We start from the raw sequence: 21,808 nt of genomic DNA on the forward strand, positions 1-21,808 counted from the left end.
AAAAGTGATACAGCATTACTGCAAACAGCTGACAATAAAATATCACCTGATCATCTCTTTGTAAAAAAAGGAAGATATTTTACCTCAAAATGTCTTCATCTTACAAGAGTAAGTGCTCTGGTATCAGTTCTACTTCAGCTGCTGTACAGCTGCAAGTTGGGGGGGGGGGGGACCTAAAAACAATATGCTTTGTTGTGATCTCATGAGATTTCACTGAAATCTTGTGAGATTTCATAGTAAACTTAATTAAACTAAATAGGGAAATAACATGACTGTGCCTGCACATGCCACATGCACGCTCCCTTGCAAGTCCTGGACTAGTATTCTGATTGGCAGCTTAAAGGACCAGTTTACTCAGGAAGATGGAGATGATTAGCAGCAGTAACGCAGTATTAACAAGTAAACTAGATGAGAAAGCATAATTATTGTAATAACTATATATTTTTTTTTACCTTTTTTTTTTTTTTTTTCTTAATTGTTGTTCAGCTCGACAACACTGGAACGCCCTGATAAAAGGGCTGTGTTCGCAATCTCTATTCACCCGCCCCATGGCCAATCACCTTCAGGTATTCAATTATATGCAAATCATGCTAAATGAATGACCGGCATGCACAATCTAAATGTAACACTTTAGTTTATTTATTTTTTTACTTAGAATATGAGCAATGCTCAACCTGTCTTATTATACAGTATTACAGGAAACGGCAGCAATGCGAATCCGTGAATCGGCTATGAAGAGGGATACTTTTGCAGAACTCACGCGCAACAGTACTACGATCAGTGAATGGAAGAAAAATAAAACTACTCTCTGCTCTGGTCTGTGTTGAGCAGAGAGTAGTTTTTTTTTTTTTTTCTTCCATTCACTGATCGTAGTACTGTTGCGCGTGAGTTCTGCAAAAGTATCCCTCTTCATAGCTGATTTACGGATTCGCTTTGCAGCCGTTTCCTGTAATACTTGCAGTGATGTCACCACAAGGGGTGGAGCGTGCATGCGCTATGTGCAAACCGGACTGGCTTCACGTCCAGTAAAGTTTGTAAGGAGAATAGGTTATGTCATTCAAAAAAGTATTTACAAAAGTCTATAACGATGTGAATCAATAGATAAGAACTAATATAGTTAACTTTTCAAGCACTTTCGTTTAAAATGTAATAACTTTTTGTGTACAAATACCTGATGATGATAATAATAAAGTAAACTGTCCCTTTAAAGTCCCTTTACAATTTAAGGTAAATATCATCCTTTTTTTTTTTTAAAAGATATTTTCTAGTCAGCTTTTTGCAGCTATGTTGCATCACTTTCAAGTGCTTCAACATTTGGGTATCATGTACTTTTAGGTGACTCTATTGAAAGTAGCAGGTTTGGGTAGAGCAACAGTTGCCCCCTGAGCACTTGGTCACTGTGTGCTCTGAGTTGTTAAACTGTTAACAGTTCCTGCTGTAAGGGTAGCTTGGTACTCAACTTCTTGCCTGCTGCAGCAGTGCCAGACGGACTACGTATTTCATGGGGTTTTTTTCACTCCCAATTAAGTTCTGATTCAAAGGCAAGAAAGCAAACATTCCCGTTTCAGTTGTCTCAATAGGAATTTGAAAATCTGTACTTTTCTCCGCCCATATTATGAACCTGGTTTTGTTAAATGAACAAATCCTGGGTAAGTTGATTCAGCTAATTTGTAGTTGACCTTGTATGTAGCATATTGGGGTGGAACACCAAGTATTTCCATGCTTTTTCTCTGCATCATGGATTCCTGCTGGTTGAACTATGGACCACTAAGTCTTTGTCTCATTAGCCACTTTACTGGAAAGTGACAAAAAATAATAAATTAGCTTTGTTATTACATTCTTTTTATTTCTATACTATCTTGGAACCTTTACAAGCTTCTGCTGTAGGCTGATTATATTATTGCAATTGGATACTTTATATTGTGTAACTCCTCTTCATTATAGTTTCTAGAAAAACACGTTTTCCCTCTCATAGTATTCTTGCTGGTATTTACAGCCACTTCCTTAAATCGGCACACATGTAACAATAAAACGGTTTAATATCATTCTGATTTGGTTTGTTTGTTTATTAAAAACCGGGCACTAATTCATCAAAATGGACCTTCACTTTAAGGGCATTGTTTTTACTTAGAAGATAGCTAGAGTAAATAGCACTAAATAATGCCAGTGGTTTACTCAACGGCAGTGCCTCTGTTTTAAAAGATAGGTTCCGGCCGTAGCCTGTTAGCGGAGCATTTTCTCGCGCAAAATTTTGCTGCAAGCCTTTTCGCTCTCTGTCCATTATCAGGCCTTAGAGGCCTTTATTATTGGAGCAGAGTGCAACAATACCTCTCGGGGCTCTTGCTGCTGGATGTTACAGGCAATTATGCCTCAGAGTGTGCGACATAGTCGTGTGGTGCAACAGCTATTGTCCTCGGAGGGAGAGGATGTTTCAGGTATGATCTTGACTTATCATATCCGTGGTGGTTTTACTTAGTCTCTAAGCCCCCAGGCGCCTATCTATCCTGCAGGGGTGATCAGTTAAATTCCTTTCCCGCCACAACGGTTTTTGGCACTTGTCACAGTGAGGAGTACAGTGTATGAGCTGTTAAATCTCTAGCGCAACGCCAGGAGGAAATTAGGAAGCTAGTTTTCCTTATTTAATTATAGGGTCTTTGTAATGGAGTCTCTCTACATAAAAAGTGATTCCTTATTTTTATATATTTTTTTATTTTATTTAGAGTCTAGCGCTGGTGAGCCTTTTGAGCCGGTGTTCTGTCGAGAACTCCAATTCCTCAAACTCCAATCTGACGTCACTTCCGGTAAGTCTTTTTTATGTTAATATCTGTTTTGCCTCTGTCTGTGGGGTTCACCGCTGATCCTTTGGCATACACCCCCCTTGAACCCCCTAGGCGGAGGCAAAATAGTGTAGATAGGCGATTACAGTGCCCATCTGATTGGTTGTGAGTCCTGTCACTCACTGAATACAGACCAATCCGATGTATGGATTCATCGGAAGTGACGTCAGATTGGAGTTTTCGATGTATTGGAGTTCTCGATAGAACACCGGTTCTTGCGGCTTGCGTAGCTCTTAGTACTAGCATTGATATTTTCTAGCACACAGCATTCCGGTTCAGACAGACAAGATTACATCTGCCACATTACTTTTCTTAAAGCAATTTTATATGTTTGTCTGGAATCGCTCATTTTCACTTTATTTAGCGCAATTACTATGAGCACTTTTAAAGCTGTTCCCATAGCCTGCAATGTAAGGGCACATTTGGGTATGTGTATATAGAAATGTTTTTCTAGGCAGCGCCATTTTATGTTCTTGGTGCGCTTTGCCTGATACTTCCTCTGCAAGGCTGCTTTCTACAAGAGTAGTTATGTCTTGTATCTCACCTCTGGGTATTTTATTTATCTTTCTTTGGGGAGTGTAAGTCTTTTAATCATAATAATGATATGCGGTGAACTGAGTTTTTAATTTTGCAGTGCTCACAACTAATCTGGTCTCTCAATTTTTACTGTTTTCCCTTGATGTTTGTTGCCATCTAGTGGCTGTTTTTGATATTTCTCATGTTTTATTTAGTCTCTAGAGCGTCATTTTTTTAATGCAGAAGCTGCTGAACTGCGGGGCTTATGCATAGGTCTTCTAAGCACTAAAGTGTCAGTTTTATCCTTTAGGGCAATGGATATTTTAAGATCAAGTATCCACTATATGTATTCTGTTATGTTGGGCCTATATTTTTGCTCCTTTATAGTGTCTCTGCAGTCAGAGATGACTGGACATAAACTATCTTATAAGGCTAATTTAGTAACCCGGTCTGTATTTATTCTTTTATATTAAGCAATTATGTCTGCTTATTGTCTACTGTGCATATTACTTGTCATTTTACCATAGATATGCGGTTAGCATTCTATCTGCTTAGCTTGTCATATATGCTGGGCATATTAGATATTGTTTTATTTTCTGGATAAATATAGCATTTTCAAGTTTATATATTGTTATAGAATAAAGTCTGCTTATATCTCCTTAACTACTGTGCATTTAAATGGTACTTTAACAGTAGCAGTTGATATGTTCTAAGCGTTATGTCTGCTTATCTGGTTACATATGCTGTCCATATTACATATGTTTTGGTGAACCTTTTTAATAGATACTTTCCCTGCCAGCAAGGATTGGGGTCTAGCTGTGTCCCTGTCTATCTCTTTAGTAAGAGTAGTGGTGACTGTTAAAAGGCGGTGAGGTTGTCTTTGCTTTACTTCTAACATTATTGCTACCCCTGTTATAGAAAGCCAGAGTTGGTTACTCTGTTCTCTCCTTTTCTACAGGTGCCTGGTAGAGAGTAAGTGTTCTGTCACACCTTAGTAGTTGTCTTTCTGCCCCAACAGCTGGATCTTCAGGTAAGTGCTTTTGTCTTCTAGGTTCTGAAGGCTGGCACTTTAAAGAGTTTATCTCTCCACTGGATCACATATGGGACATATTTTATCCTTTTATTAAGGGTACATCTAAGGGCAGCTTGCAGGCACTATGTATGTGTGAGAGACTAAGGGGTTAATTGTAAATATTTTCCCTTTATGTGAGATAGGATCTCTTCTGAGAATGGCTGAAGGGGTATTATTGGAGGGGGGTTTTTTTGTTGTTTTTTTTTTTTTTAGCAATATTGACAGTGTCTGGATATCTGCTAGAAATCGTCAAATAAGGCTGTTATGGTGTAAAACTTTTCAAGAGGAACAGGGTCACCTTTAGTTTTTATCAGCTAGAAGACATGCGCATTTAGCCTGTGGTTCAGTTTCTTTTGCTGCTGCTCACGTCATTACCCGCTCTTCTGTTTGCAGAGTGGAGCCGCGTCTTATTTCAGTGAGTCGTCTTCTGTGGTGGCTGTGGGTGGATGATATTGCCTTGTAGACCTGCTAGAGAGTCCTTCTTTTTCTAGTTGCAGCTTCTGGAACGGTTACAGTAGGACACCTCAGGCAGACAGGTTTAGAGGTGCAATTTCTAAAAAAAAAAAATTATACTTAGCATTATATCGCTCTGAGGGATTTCTCTCCTTCTTAAAGTGTCATACGGTTGCTTTTATCGGTTTGTTTTTTTCCTTATTATTGGGGACTATTTCAGCTATGGACTCAGAACAGGATTCTGTTACTTTGGATAAATGCTTCTTATGTTTAGAGGCCCAAATTGTTTTACCTATGCAATTTTGTTCCTCATGTTTAGCTAAAACTCAACTATGCCACAGCTTTCTCCTTAAACGTCCCAAGCCTTAATGGTTTCACATACAGTGCCCTGCGGTTCCTCTCAGCCTCCTGGGGGTGTTGTTTTGCCAGGAGATTTTGCTGCACAGGTAACTTCTGCGGTATCTGCAGCTTTATCTGCTTTCCCGGTTGCGGAGAGGTAATCCATGAATATTTCTGCTAGTAAGATGTCTCCATCTACTTTGCTCTGGTCAACCTTTCCCATGTGCCTTATGAGGAGGATAACTCGGTAGCTTCTGAGGGTGAGATCTCAGATTCTGACATAGTAAGGGAAAATTCTGCTGAATCTGAAGAAGTTAATTTCAGATTTAAACTTGAACACCTCCGGTTAATTCTAAAGGAGGTTCTAGCTACTTCGGACGACTCCGAACCTTCTGTCGTTGTCAACCCTAAAAAATCATCTAAACTTAAGAGTTTATGATTCTCCTTTATCTGTGGATGTTTTTTTCCTATTCCAGACAAAATATCTGAAATTATAGCTAAGGAATGGGATAAGCCAGGTTTTCTTCTTCCCCCCCCCCCCCCCCCCCCCCCGTTTTTGGGGTTTTTTTTTTATGTTTCCTGATGCTGTCTCCATTCTTGACTTGTGGCGCATGGTGCCTAAGGTAGGAGTTATTTCTACTCTAGCTAAAATAACTACTATTTCTAATAAGGATAGTTGTTCTTTCAAGGATCCCATGGATAAGAAGCTTGAGGCTTATTTTAAAAAAGATGTACATTCATCAGGAATTACAATGGCAACCTGCTGCAAGTATTGCTACGGTTGCGGGAGCAGCATCATATTTGTACGATGCCTTATCTGTAGCTGACTGCTTTGAAATTGAACGCCTAGTTTTGTCCAGGCTTGGTTTCTCTGAGATGGTTATTGATACCATGCTTTAGGCTCGTAAGTCTGTTACCCGCTAGATTTATCATGAGGTATGGCGTAAATACCTCTATTGGTGTGAATCGGAGGGTTTCCCTTGGAACAGGGTAAGGGTACCCAGAATTTTGTCTTTTCTTCAGGAGGGCCTAGAGGAGGGTTTGTCAATCAGTACTCTGAAGGGTCAGATTTCTGTTCCGTCTATTCTTTTGTACAAACGTCTGGCAGATTTACCAGATGTTCAAGCTTTTGTTCAAGCCCTGATTAGAATCAGGCCTGTGTTTAAACCAGTTGCTCCTCCTTGGAGCCTTAACCTTGTTCTTAAAGTTTTGCAGCAGGCTCCGTTTGAGCCAATGCATTCTGTTTGATATTCAATTTCTATTTTGGAAGGTTTTGTTTCGTATTGCTATTTCTTCTGCTCACAGAGTTTCTAAGGTTTCGGCTCTGCAGTGTGATTCCCCTTACCTTATTTTTCATGCTGAAAAGGCGGTCCTTCGTACTAAGCTGAGGTTTCTCCTTAAGGTAGTGTCGGATAGCAATATTAATCAGGAAATTGTTGTTCCTTCTCTTTGTCCTAACCCTTCTTCCCAGAAGGGAACGTCTTTTGCATAAACTTGGATGTTGTGCGTGCTTTAAAATTTTACCTTCAAGCAACTGAAGATTTTCGGCAGACTTCTGCCTTGTTCTTTGTTTTCTCTGGTAAGTGTAGGGGTCAGAAGGCCACTTCTACCACTCTCTCTCTGGTTGAGAAGTGTTATCCGGTTAGCTTATGAGATAGCTGGACAACAGCCTCCTGAGAGAATTACAGCTCATTCCACTAGAGCTGTTTCATCTTCCTGGGCTTTCAAAAATGAAGCTTCAGTGGAGCCAATTTCAAGGCGGCCACATGGTCCTCTATTCATTCCTTTTACAAATTTGATACTTTTGCCTTGGCTGAGGTCTCTTTTGGGAGTAAAGTTCTTCAAGCAGTGGTGCTTTCGGTTTAGGTCTGCCTGTCTTGTTCTCCCTCCCTTGCATTCTGTGTCCTCTAGCTTGGGTATTGGTTCCCACTAGTAATTGGAATGATTTCTGGACTCTCCATGCCATAGGAAAGAAAACAAAATGTATGCTTACCTGATAAATGTATTTATTTCCAGGTATGGAGAGTCCACGACCCGCGCTTATTTTCATTTCGGCTGTAGTTTTTTGTAAAAACCTCAGACACCTCTATACCTTTGTGTTATCTTTTTTTTTTTCCATTTCCCTTTTGCCGAATGACTGGGGGTTATGGGTAAGGGAAGTGATGCTTAAAGGGACATGAAACCCAAATTTTTTCTTTCCTGATTTAGAAAGAGCATGTCATTTTAAACAACTTTCTAATTTACTTCTATTGTCTCATTTGCTTCATTCTCTTGATATCACTTGCTGAAAAGCATATCTAGATATGCTCAGTAGCTGCTGATTGGTTGCTGCACATAGAGGCCTTGTGTGATTTGCTCACACATGTGCATTGCTATTTCTTCAACAAAGGATATCTAAAGAACTGAGCAAATTACATAATATTAGTAAATTGGAAAGTTGTTTAAAATTACATGCCCTATCTGAATCATGAAAGTTTAATTTTGACTAGACTGCCCCTTTAACAGCTCTGCTGGGGTGCTCTTTGCCTCCTCCTGCTGGCCAGGAGTGAATATCCCACTAGTAATTGGAATGATTTGTGGAATCTCCATGCCTGGAAAGAAATTTATCAGGTAAGCATAAATGTTGTTTTTATAACAACTGAGTTATTTAGAATACTGTAACTTAAAGGGATATTAAACCCCAACATTTTATTTTATTATTCAGAAAGAACATACAATTTTAAACAACTTTCCAATTTAATTCTATTATCAAATTTTCTTCATTCTCTTGTTATTCATTGCTGAAGGGACAGCATTGCACTACTGACAGGAAGCTGAACATATCTATTTAGCCAATCACAAGAGACAAATGTGTGCAGGCACCAATTAGCAGCAGCTCCCACTAGTGTATGATGTGTGCATATTCATTTTTTAACAAGGGATACTAAGAGAACAAAGCACTTTTGAAAATAGAAGTGAATTTAAAAGTATCTTAAAATGACATGCTCTATCTGAATCTTGCAAGTTTAAGTTTGACTTTCCTATCCCTTTAAGTATATCTGTACAACTTGTCTTTTGCAATATAAACTGATGCAGTTCTGTTCTTTCCGCACCACAGGCAGAAGCAGCCAGGGATAGCAAGCAGAATCCCATGATTCAAAGAAATAGCTCATTTGCTTCATCTCATGAAGTTTGGAAATTTATCTGTGAACTAGGGATCAGCAAGGTGAGACGGCGATATAAATCCCTCAGAAGCTCCTATTATATTTCATCAATTTTATTGTCACTGTTAAAATACTTAGATGATAATGAAGCATATTGTCTGACATTAAACCACACAGTCATAACTTCTTCACCTCTTTGTTTTTCTTGGTTTTATGTAAAAATAAATGCAGATTTCAATTTATGTTCTTAAAGTGAAAGTAAATCCTAGCGTTTTACAAACGCTAGGATTTACTATTGAAACAAATAAAGGGCACTTTCATTCATGAAGTATAAGATACTTCATGTAGAAAGCTCCTTTGATTCAATCGATCGCTGCTCTTAGCTCCTACAGCACCGCATGGCTAAAACAAATTTTGGCTAAGAGGTGACGTTTTTACCTCTTAGCCAATAGCTGTGCGGTAAATCCGGCTCCCATGGGCGTCTAACCGGATTTACCGCACGGCTATTGGCTAAGAGGTGAAAACGTCATCTCCTAGCCAAAAAATTTTTTAGCCGTGGGCTGCTGTAGGAGCTAAGAGCAGCGATCGATTGAATCAAATAAAAGAGCTTTCTACATGAAGTAGAAAGCTCTTTATTTGTTTGTAAAACGCTAGGATTTACTTTCACTTTAACTACTTCATGTAATACATTTTTTCCAGAGCCTGGGGGTAAAAACAATAAAAATGTTTGAATCCTGAAACATCAAAGTGTAGATTATCATATGGGGGGATGCTATTTTACGTCAAAATTACTTGAGAATACAGGGGGTATGTGTAAAAGCAAAAAAAATGCACTTTGACTCTTAGTGCATCAGCAATGACACAGTTGATGCATTTACAGTCACTGCTGGCTTCATGAGCAGCATCTAAATGCATTAGCACATGCAACTAAACTAAGTTCAGTGCACCCCATACTCGCACACATTTTCAACCTCTCTCTCATCTCTAAAACATGCACTGGTCACACCTATCCTCAAAAAACCTTCCCTCGATCCAACTTCACCTTCCAACTACCGCCCTATTTCCCTACTCCCTCTTGCCTCAAAGCTCCTCGAAAAGCTAGTTTATGCACATCTATCCCATTTCCTTACACTAAACTCTCTTCTTGACCCACTGCAATCTGGATTTCGTTCCCATCACTCTGCAGAGACAGCAATTGTCAAGGTTACCAATGACCTACTTACAGCAAAATCCAAAGGCCACTTCTCTCTGCTTATCCTCCTTAACCTGTCTGCAGCCTTTGACACTGTTGACCACCCTCTTCTGCTCTAAACCCTCCAATCCTTCGGCATCTGTGACACAGCTCTCTCTTGGTTCTCTTCCTATCTGACTAACCGTACATTTAGTGTAGCCTTCTCCGGAGCATCCTCTGCCCCGTTACCACTTTCTGTTGGGGTACCTCAAGGCTCTGTCCTTGGTCCCCTTCTCTTTTCAATCTACATGTTGTCACTAGGTTCCTTAATAAAGTCCCATGGGTTTCAATACCATTTGTATGCCGATGACACCCAAATCTACCTCTCTGCACCAGACCTACCTCCTTCCTTACTAACCTGTGTCAATAACTGTCTTTCTCACATCTCATCTTGGATGTCCTCTCACTACCTTAAGCTAAATCTCTCCAAAACTGAACTCCTTATTTTTCCCCCTTCTTCCATTGTCTCCACCCCCAAAATTTCTATAACTGTTGATAATTCCATCATTACCCCTACCCCGCACGCCCGATGTCTTGGGGTCACACTTGACTCAGATCTTTCCTTCACTCCTCACATTCAGTCCTTGGCTAAAGCCTGCCGCTTCCACCTTAAAAACATTGCTAAAATTAGACATTTCCTTACACAAGATACAACCAAGATTTGAATCCACTCTCTCATCTTTTCCCGCCTCGACTACTGCAACTCCGTCCTCTCTGGTCTACCTAGCTGCCGCATAGCTCCTTTACAATCCATTATGAATGCTTCTGCCAGGCTCATCTTCCTTACTCGTCGCTCTTCATCTGCTGCATCTCTCTGCCAATCCCTTCACTGGCTTCCTCTTGCCTCTAGGATTAAACATAAAATCCTCACCCTGACATATAAAGCTCTCAACTGCACTGCTCCCCCTTCATCTCAGAACTTGTCTCTAGATACTCTCCCTCCCGTCCCCTTCGATCAGCTCAGGATCTCCTCCTCTCTTGTTACTTCCTCACATTCCCATTTACAGGACTTCTCCAGACTGGCCCCCATCTTGTGGAATTCCCTGCCTCGCTCCATAAGACTCTCCCCTAGTTTTAACAGCTTCAAGCACTCCCTAAAAACTCTACTATTCAGGGATGCATACAACCAACACTAACCTTTCCTAACTCCATTGCTTTCCCCTTGAACCCCTTAGAATGTAAGCCTATGGGCCTAGATGTTTACAGATCGCTTCATAAGAGCCGACTACAACAGTGAAACTCTCGGCAGGGCCCTCTACCCACTTGACCCCTACAAAAGCTATCCTGTACACAGACTATGTTTACAGCGCTGCGGAATCTGTTGGCGCTCTACAAGTACCTGATGATGATGATAATAATAATAATAATAATAACTAGGATGTAAAGACACCAAGGTGAACTGTAGCAATACTAAACGCAGCAGTGATAGAAGAATGTGATTTTTACATGTATCACATGATAAGTATAAGGTTATGCAACACTGTATTTCAGAAGTAATTTATAAGATTTATTATAAAGCAGATGGAAAGGGTCTGAATTATTTTTATTTAATTTCACAGACAAGGCCAATCTCTTTAGATATATCTACAAACCACAGTAGAAAAAGCTGCCCCTTCTTGGCTGATCCTTGGTCATGCTACATAATATTGACAAACTAGCTTACTCAAAAAATATTTTCTCTTATGCCTAATTTTGTTTTTAAAGGTGGAATTATCAATGGAAGATATTGAAACCATTCTAAACACATTAATTTATGATGGGAAAGTAGAAATGACTATAATCGCTGCAAAAGAGGGGACAGTCGGCAGTGTGGATGGTCAGATGAAGCTTTATAGAGGAGTAAACCCCATAATACAACCTGCTGGTTTAGTGCGTACACCCTGTGGCCTATGTCCGGTAAGTCCTTTTTTTTTGTTGTTGTTGTTTGTTTTGTGGTTTTTTTTTATCTTTGTAAAAAAAAGGAAGATATTTTATCTCAAAATATCTTCAGCTCACAATAGTAAGTGCTCTGTGAATAGCTTTCCTTCAGCTACTCTCATCATGTTGAAGATAAATATCTGATCTCATGAGATTTCACTGAAATCTTGCAATATTTCATAGTAAACTTCCTTAAACTGCATAGGGAAATAATGACTGCCTGTGCATACCAGATGCACACTCCCTAGCATGTCCTGGAACTAGCATCCTGATTGGCTGCTTAAAATCCCTTTACAATGGGATGTTGCTACTGAGAAAATTCTGAGGTAAAAATCTTTCTTTTTTACAAAGGTGTTTAGGTGATATTTTCTAGGCAGCTTCTTACTGCTCTGCATTATTACTTTCAATTGCTTCAATATTTAGGTCTCATGTATCTTTAAAATCTCAAGGTGTTTATTGTCATTTTAAATCTATGATGGATTGTTTGAATGACAATGTAATTTTTCACAAATTTTACATGGTTGGATTCAATGAGAATTCATGTTTTTTTCATATATTTTTTTTCTTAATAAAAAGATTTTTTTTTTTTCTTCAGTTAAATATTTCCAAAAGAATTGTAATAAAATAAAAATGAATACACATAGTTATACCGTGCACCAGGCACTCTTTCATGTAGCTCCTGTGTAGGACATGGCTGGTTAAGGTTATTGGTGGCTCTGGAGCACTGCATGGCAGGAAATAATAATCTAGCACTCTTGCAAATGGAAACCATTCTTTATAGTGCTGCATAGACATGGGCAGGCTCCTGAGCTTACATCCCTGCTTTCAACAAAAGATACCAAGACAATGAAGAAAAAATGATAATAGACATAAATTAGAAAGTTTCTTAAAATTGCTGCTCCATCTGAATCCTGAAAGAAAAATTGTTTCATATCCCTTTAAAGGGACAGTTCACCCAAAAAATGTCTCCCCTTTAAATTGTTCCCAATGATTCATTTTACCTGCTGGAGTGTTTTAAATTGTTTACAAGTAGCTCCTTTACCCGTAATGTGGCATTTGAAATAGCTGATTAAGCTTGTGGTTTCCCAATCTATACTGAAAGTTTCTATACTGGAGTATGTTCTATTGAATAGCCTAAGTAAACACAGTCAGCAGAAGAGATTACACTCTCAGTGGGGTGCATGATAGTTAAGTAATAAAATGATAATTTTCCATTGTTCTCTCTAAGGATTGAGCTTTGGTTTTCTAGACAAATATAAGATAAGGAAGCAAGTCTGTGTACACAAAGTGATAACATAATAAGATCTGATATTACCTGAAGCTCAACCCATTGTAATAAGCTGTAGTATAAAAGCACAAAATCAGCTACTTCATATACACAAATAAACCTGAAAATGCAATTTCTCATACATTTTATACTCTGCAGTTGGTATAACAAGTCATTGAAAATACATTCATATAAAAACAATTTTACAGTGTACTGTCCCTTTAAGTAACTGTAGCTCACTTCTAAGCAAGGCATTTACATAAATTATTCTACATAAACAAATGTTACTAATAGAATCTTGATATTGTGTTGTATTTTTCCTATTATACTGTATGTTTAACAAAACACTGTAAAAGCACAGCTCAGCACCTAAAGCTGAAAACTTAAACTATACACTTTTATACACTAATCTGTAATGTGTTTATAGATTTAATTGGAATAATGTGATGAAATATTCTCTCAGGTTTTCGATGACTGCCACGAAGGAGGTGAAATCTCTCCATCTAATTGTATATATATGACCGAATGGCTGGACTTTTGACAACTTCTGATGCTGGTCGTGCGAGGGTATGGGAAGAATAAAATACTACAGGACCAGGGATGTCCGTCATGGGAGCTGAACTGTATAAATTATAGAAGAGATTTATTTTATATTTTTGAAAATGTTATTGATGCCAACATAAAGCATTTGATGAATGTTCATTACATTACCAAAATCACTAAACAAAATAACCCATTGTGTTTTATTTACACCTTATTTGTGAAATAGCAATTTGCAATGCCATGGACATTAAACCATTTCCTAAAGGTTCAAACACAAATACTATTTTGACTGGAGAATGAAACTGAGTTTGGTAAAGTCTAATAAATGTTGTAAATATAAGGATGACTTAGTCGCTAAAGGCTTTTTGTTTTAAAAAAAAAACATGTACAGTATTTAAAAAAAGAGGGAGAATAATTGTGTGAGCTTTTAATATCATTTATACAGGTTTGCTAAAAACACATTGGCTATGTAAACAAGTTAAAATAAAGTTATTAAAATTCACATTTAATTCCCCATAAAATGTTGAATTATGAATAGTTGAAAACATTTGTGATTTTCATTATTTTTAATGCAATTTATCTCCTAAAATTGTGTGTTTTTCCATTGTCAATAGAGACTGGACTGCATCCTGTGTTAATGTTTGTTCAACATTTTTAAAATGTGTGACCCATTAAGGGACCCACAAACAGTTTGGTTTGTGTATTTTTTCTTTTCTTTAAACCTCCTCCTCTTGTACCTCTAGAATCTATTGGCTGTTGCACTCTTACGCCTAGATTACAAGTGGTGCACTAACTGTAGCGCAAGTGCGATCTTGGGGGTTTTATAGGCTCCCTAGAGCGTCTTCAGCCTCTCTAGCTTCACCAGTCCTTATGTTATTAAATAGTATTTATTAACATAACCACTAGTGAGGCTGAAGACGCTCTAGGGAGCCTAAAAAAAAAAGATCTTGCGCTACAGTAAGCGCACCACTCGTAATATAGGCATTAGTCTTTAAGGTACTTAACAGGTAGGTGCGCATGCTATGCAATATGGAGCTGCCAATGAAAACATTAACATTACTAGTCACTGTGCATGTCTTAATGTGTGCAATTTCCCTAGCTGTACGATCACCATGGAAAAGGAGAAACAAGATTAGTATTGAGTGGGTAGTGGAATTTGCTACATTGTACAACTTGCTGATTGTGCAAAAGGAATTAAATGACTCGGGGGCTGCTTTACTCCTGACATTGGATACAATAGCCTTTGGGTTACTCTGCTCCCACCAGACTACACTTGCACTTCTCTATTTCATTAATGAGACCACTAAAAGCCTGCAGAGCAACCATAGTGAGGAGGCACACACTGCTCTTGAGCATATCTACGTGCACCTGAACACAATACATTTAGCTAGATACCACTGTGTATGTGATCGCTTATTTATAGAACTGTTTTTATTTATTTTAATATCTATTTAGCATGCTTTTTGCTTAAAAGGGGTTAAGTAAACTCTGTCTTATATACAGGTGCAAATCCCCAAATTTGGAATTCTAAACTTATTCTAAAAGCCAAACTATTTAATTTATATATTTTTTTTAAAATATCAAATTAAAAAAAAATTCCGCCTGTAAGCCACAATCTACTCTGCTTGTGTCTTTGGTTTGGTTTTTGTGTTCTAAAATGCATATAATAGTCAATATTTAAAACAGATATTACCTTTCTGATAACAGTACTGTCTTTCTGATGGTACTGTATATAGAAAAGTATTAAACATACTATAAGCAACCTTTGGTTTACATGCACAAACTGTATTGTGACATGTAAATATTGCCTAAATGATATTGGGCTCCATTTATCAAAAGCCAGGGAGACAATGTTCATGGTTTTGAAACTTGTCCACCAAGCCTGGCAGGGAGTGGGCTACAGTGCGCCGCCCGCAGTTCACATTGCACAATCTCACGATTGTGCCACGCCGCCCCCTGCTTTCAAGAGAGGGCTCACAATCCTCTTGATCAGATCGAGATGATTGCAATCCACAACCTAAAGTGTCACGGATAAGTTAAGTACCGGTGGTCTTACTTAACTTGTGTAAACACTGTTGTTTACACTTGGTCCCATCCCCTCTCCAATTTCTCACATTTTATAAATGCAAGTATTCCAAAAGCCAAACCTTTTCCAGTCCCAAGCAGTTTGGATAAAGGGTATTTCTACCTGTATTTCATTTTTATGAACATAAGCATTTCTTGCAGCCATTACCAGATAGTACTGATATGCACATCTAAACAATTGGTATAGTTTTGATTGCCTTTAAGAGAAATTATTTTAGATGGATATAGAAATAGATTATACAAGAAAATATGTGCCCTGTGCTTTATTAATCTATTAGCTCATACCAGGTTTTTTTTTTTTTTTTAAATACCATGATGCTAAATAAAACTTATTTTAATATTTTGAGTAGAGGAATTTGTGCTATTATATTCTTTCAGCTATTAAATATCCAGTGATTAAGTGAAGAATTCATTAAAACTACTGTCAAATATTAATGAGGTCTTCAAATTTAGGAAGATTATTTCCTAAGCTATTACCAAAAGCTATCGTTCTGGCCTTAGCCTCACTGATAATTATCTGCTTTTCAGATATAATCCTCTATTTCTTAGCTCCACATTTTCAACCCTTGGTAAGAAGGTTTGGTTTACTTTTGAGTAAGAAGGTTAAGATCTTTTCTGACAACTTGGCTTTCTCCCAGTAATTTGTTTTGGGACACTTATTTTATTAAATGATGTGAAGGAATCCATTTTGAAGATTCTAGATTTTCTCCTCAATGGTATAAATATGGGACAGGTAAATAGTTGTTTCTGTTGCAGTGTTAACTGGAAAATAGTTCTTTAATAGGATGTTTTTACTACATTTCAAGCTCAGTCATTTTTAATTTGAACACGTTTATTGTTTTCCAAAATCTTTAATACTCACACATTTATCATAAACTATGGCTTTCATTATATATGATAACCTGAGTAAAAAAAAAAATGCCAGGTCAGGCCATGAACAATTTAGGAACGTTTACCCTCAGCTTTAAAGGGATATTTTGAAAACAAAGCTAAAGGAAAGCAATATGTAAAAGATGTTTATGAGTAATGTGAAACTGACAGGGAATTCATGTTTGCACCTGCTTTTATATTGTATCAGTGCTCACAGGCTTATGAATAGTACCACCATTAGATGAGGTAGAACTTATACTGGTGTGTGATGGGGGTTTTGTGGAAAGTAAGAAGCAGATACTTTAATTTCTTCCAGTAAATGGCAAATTTGATTTACCATTGCTTAATGTTAGATTTTATATTTCTGAAGTAAAAATTATAATTTATGCTTACCTGATAAATTATTTTTTCTTCTACTAGATACGAGTCCACGGATTCATCCTTACTTGTGGGATATTATCCTCCTACTAACAGGAAGTGGCAAAGAGCACCACAGCAGAGCTGTCTATATAGCTCCTCCCTTCTCTCCACCCCCAGTCATTCTCTTTGCCTATGCTAGTAATAGGAAGGGTAAAGTGAAAGAGGTGTTAAAATGATAGTTTTTATTTCTTCAATCAAGAAGTTTATTTTAAATGGTACCGGTGAGTACTATTTTTCCTCAGGCAGTATATGGAAGAAGATTTCTGCCCTGAGGTTGATGATCTTAGCAGATGTCACTAAGATCCATGTCGGTTCCCACAGTGTGGCTGAGGAGTACTAGAGAAATCTTCAGTGTGGGGAACGTTTTTCATGCTATAAGCAGCATTGAGGTATGTTCAGTCATTTATTTCTGAAGAGACTGTGATATATCAGAACTGGCTGACATAGTACCCAAAGAGGGAAGGGGTAAGCAGTAATCCTATATAAAGAAGGGGTATTCCTGAAATCCTGTGTATCGTTTGTTATCAGGGCTAAATGCAGCATTAGAAATATGGCAGCATGGTTAGACACTGGGGCAGCCTAACGTTTTTTTATTGATGAAAAAGGGTTATATGGCTGATGATTGTACTTTGTACTGGGGGTCCACATGGCTAGATTCACTCATTTCATGGATGCTTATCCACATGGCTAGTTATAAACCGCTTTACATGCGGTTGTATGAGGCTGAGAGAGCAGAGCTGTGGCGAGGTGCAGGAGTTTGGCTAAAGTTTTTTGTTAACGTTGTGATAATTTACTTGCTTTAGAGGGTAAAATTGCCCTTGCTTGTGGTGCAATATCCGACTTTAATACATGACAGTTATACCTTAAAACTGAACGTTTGTTGGCATTTTTAAGCAAAATTGGAAAAATTGTGCGCTTTTTATTTCTTAAAGGCGCACTACTTGTTTTTCAAAAAATTATCTTCAATAAATGTGTAACGACTTTGCAGTTATTACTAGCCTGTTCAACATGTCTGACATTGAGGAAAGCCAATGTTCTATGTGTTTAGAAGCCATTGTGGAACCCCCTCTTACATTGTGTCCTTGTACTGAAAGGGCCTTACACTGTAAAGAACATATTTTAAGTAATGAAAGTGTGTCTAAGGATGATTCTCAGTCTGAAGAGAATCAGGATATGCCATCCAATTCCCCCCAAGTGTCACAACCCTTAACGCCCACTCAAGCGACGCCAAGTACTTCTAGTGCGTCTAATTCTTTTACTCTGCAAGATATGGCTGCAGTTATGTCAACTACTCTTACAGAGGTATTATCTAAACTGACAGTTTTGCAGGGAAAACCCAGTAGGCCAGGTATTTATGTAAATACTGAACCCTCTGATGCCTTAATGGCCTTTTCCGATGTACCCTCACAGTGCTCTGATTTGGGGGTCAGGGAATTGCTGTCTGAGGGAGAACTTTCAGAATCTGGAAATGTGTTGCCTCAGACAGATTCGGACGTCACGTCCTTTAAATTTAAACTTTAACACCTCCGTCTGTTGCTCAGGGAGGTGTTAGCGACTCTGGATGATTGTGACCCTATTACAATTCCCCCAGAAAAATTGTGTAAGATGGACAAATATCTAGAGGTACCTACTTACACAGATGTTTTTCCGGTTCCTAAGAGAATTTCGGAAATTGTTAAGAAGGAATGGGATAGACCAGGTATACCGTTTTCTCCCCCTCCCAACTTTAAGAAAATGTTTCCTATAGCAGACACCATTCGGGACTCTTGGCAATTAGTCCCTGAGGTGGAGGGAACTATATCTACCCTAGCTAAGCATACAACTATACCTATTGACAGTTGTGCTTTTAACCCCTTAATGACCGGACCATTTTTCAATTTTCTTACCCTTAATGACAATGGCTATTTTTACATTTCTGCAGTGTTTGCGTTTAGCTGTAATTTTCCTCTTACTCGTTTATTGTACCCACACATATTATATACAGTTTTTCTCGTCATTAAATGGACTTTCTAAAGATACCATTATTTTCATCATATCTTATAATTTACTAAAAAAAAATGATAAAATATGAGGAAAAAATGGAAAAAAACACACTTTTTCTAACTTTGACCCCCAAAATCTGTTACACATCTACAATCACCAAAAACACCCATGCTAAATAGTTTATAAATTTTGTCCTGAGTTTAGAAATACCCAATGTTTACACGTTCTTTGCTTTTTTTTTCAATTTATGAGGCAATAAATACAAGTAGCACTTTGCTATTTCCAAACCACTTTTTTTCAAAATTAGCGCTAGTTACTTTGGAACCCTGATATCTGTCAGGAATACCTGAATATCCCTTGACATGTATATATTTTGTTATAGAAGACATCCCAAAGTATTGATCTAGGCCCATTTTGGTATATTTCATGCCACCATTTCACCGCCAAATGCGATAAAAAAAAAAAAAGTTCACTTTTTCACAAATTTTGTCACAAACTTTAGGTTTCCCACTGAAATTATTTACAAACAGCTTCTGCAATTATGGCACAAATGGTTGTAAATGCTTCTCTGGGATCCCCTTTGTTCAGAAATAGCAGACTTATATGGCTTTGGCGTTGCTTTTTGGTAATTAGAAGGCCGCTAAATGCTGCTGTGCACCACACTTGAATTATGCCCAGCAGTGAAGGGGTTAAATTAGGTAGCTTGTAGGGAGCTTGCAGGGTTAATTTTAGAGATCAGCCTCCCACCTGACACATCCCACCCCCTGATCCCTCCCAAACAGCTCTCTTCCCTACCCCACCCCACAATTGTTCCCGCCATCTTAAGTACTGGCAGAAAGTCTGCCAGTACTAAATAAAAGAGTTAAATAAAAGTTTTTTGTTTTTTTTTAAATAAAAATAATAAAATATTTTAGTTGTGATGGACCCCTGCCTTAGCACCAACCTCCCTGATCCCCCCTCCAGCTCTCTAACCCTCTCCCCTACCTAATTACCGCCATCTTGGGTACTGGCAGCTGTCTGCCAGTACCCAGTTTGGCCCCACAAACCAAAGTATTTAAATTTTATTTATTACTTTTATTTTTATTTTGAATTATTTCTGTAGTGTAGCAGCCCCCCCACAATACCCCCACCCCCTCCCAGATCCTTTTATATGTAAATAAAAAATATTAACTTTTTTTTTACCCTTCCTTACTTCATTGGTGTCAGTGTGGCTAATGTGTGCACGTGCGCCCACATGCACGCACGCCCCCGTGCACACGCACGCCCGTGCACGCGCGCACACGCTCCCTCCTCCCACCCAGAAATTGGCACCATTGCTACCGGTGCAGAGAGGGCCACAGAGTGGCTCTCTCTGCATCGGAGTCTTGTAAAGGGGTATTGCAGGATGCCTCCATATCGAGGCATCACTGCAATACCCTCAGAGCTGCTGGAAGTGATTGTGATCACTTCCAGCACTCTGTTAGACAACTGACGTACCAGGTACATCTATTGTCATTAACAGTTTTTGCATGACGTACCTGGTACGTCAGTTGTCATTAAGGGGTTAAAGACCCTATGGATAAAAAGTTAGAGGGCCTTCTAAAGAAGTTATTTGTTCACCAGGGTTTTTCTCTTACAACCTACAGCCTGCATTGTTCCAGTAAATTCATTTATCACAGATGCTGCGTTTCAAATTGCAAAATTAGCGGTGAAAAACGCAGGCTTTGCCCTTCTGGCACGCAGAGCGTTATGGCTGAAATCATGGTCTGCTGATGTGTCATCTAAATCTAAACTTTTAGCTATTCCTTTCAAGGGTAAGACCCTATTTGGGCCTGAATTGAAGGAAATCATTTCTGACATTACTGGAGGTAAGGGTCATGCCCTATCCCAGGACAAGTCCCTCAAGATGAGGGGTAAACAAAATAATGTCCGTTCCTTTCGAAATTGTAAAGGAGTACCCTCTGCTTCCTCTTCCTCCACCAAACAGGAAGGGAATTTTGCTCAATCCAAGTCAGTCTGGAGACCCAACCAAACTTGGAATAAAGGTAAACAAGCCAAGAAGCCCGCTGCTGCTACCAAGACAGCATGAAGGGGCAGCCCCCGATCCGGGACCGGATTTAGTAGGGGGCAGAATTTCTTTCTTTGCTCAGGTTTGGGCAAGGGATGTTCAGGATCCCTGGGCATTGGAAATTGTAACCCAGGGGTATCAGCTGGAATTCAAGGATTTTCTCCCAAGGGGGAGATTTCATCTTTCACGTTTGTCTGCAGACCAGACAAAAAGAGAGGCGTTCTTACGCTGTGTAAAAGACCTCTTTACAATGGGAGTAATTTGCTGGAACAGGGTCAGGGGTTCTACTCAAATCTATTTGTGGTTCCCAAAAAAGAGGGAACCTTCAGACCGATTTTAGATCTCAAATGTTTAAACAAATTTCTCAGAGTCCCATCGTTCAAGATGGAGACTATACAAACAATTTTACCAATGATCCAGGAGGGTCAATATATGACCACCGTGGACCTGAAAGATGCGTATATTCACATTCCTATCCACAAGGATCATCATCAGTTTCTAAGATTTGCCTTTCAGGACAAACATTATCAGTTCATGGCCTTTCCCTTCAGGTTGGCCACAGCTCCCAGAATCTTCACAAAGGTCCTAGGGTCCCTTCTAGCGGTCCTCAGGCCACGGGGCATAGCAGTGGCGCCCTACCTGGACGATATTTTGATCGAGGCGTCAACTTATCATCTGACCAAATCTCACACGGACATTGTGTTGTCATTTCTAAGAACTCACGGTTGGAAAGTGAATATAGAAAAGAGTTCACTAGTTCCACAAACAAGAGTTCCATTCTTGGGAACTCTAATAGACTCGGTAGACATGAAGATTTTTTTGACGGAGGTCAGAAAATCAAAGATTCTAAATACTTGCCGAGCTCAGTCCATTCCTCGGCCATCGGTGACTCAGTGTATGGAAGTCATTGGATTAATGGTAGCGGCAATGGACATCATTCCGTTTGCTCGCTTTCATCTCAGGCCACTGCATGCTCAGACAGTGGAATGGGGATTATGATCAGATAAATCTGGATCAAGAGACCAGAGACTCTCTTCTTTGGTGGTTGTCACAGGATCATCTGTCCCAGGGAATGTGCATCCGCA

General features: G+C 38.8%; 1 protein-coding gene across 1 annotated transcript in view; it reads left to right on the plus strand.

Annotated features, from left to right (window-relative positions):
• POLR3F (RNA polymerase III subunit F) overlaps positions 1-13,863 on the plus strand; it is a 35,050-nt gene extending 21,187 nt beyond the window's left edge. Inside the window, exons 8-10 of the mRNA XM_053709302.1 lie at positions 8,315-8,422; positions 11,296-11,487; positions 13,239-13,863. Coding sequence (XP_053565277.1) covers positions 8,315-8,422; positions 11,296-11,487; positions 13,239-13,316 — 378 coding nt within the window. The 3' untranslated portion in view covers positions 13,317-13,863. The remainder of the gene's footprint in view (positions 1-8,314; positions 8,423-11,295; positions 11,488-13,238) is intronic.
• The last annotated feature ends 7,945 nt before the right edge of the window (positions 13,864-21,808 follow it).

The sequence above is a fragment of the Bombina bombina genome, chromosome 4 (genome assembly GCF_027579735.1).
Source record: "Bombina bombina isolate aBomBom1 chromosome 4, aBomBom1.pri, whole genome shotgun sequence".
In the NCBI taxonomy this organism is placed as follows: Eukaryota; Metazoa; Chordata; class Amphibia; order Anura; family Bombinatoridae; genus Bombina; species Bombina bombina.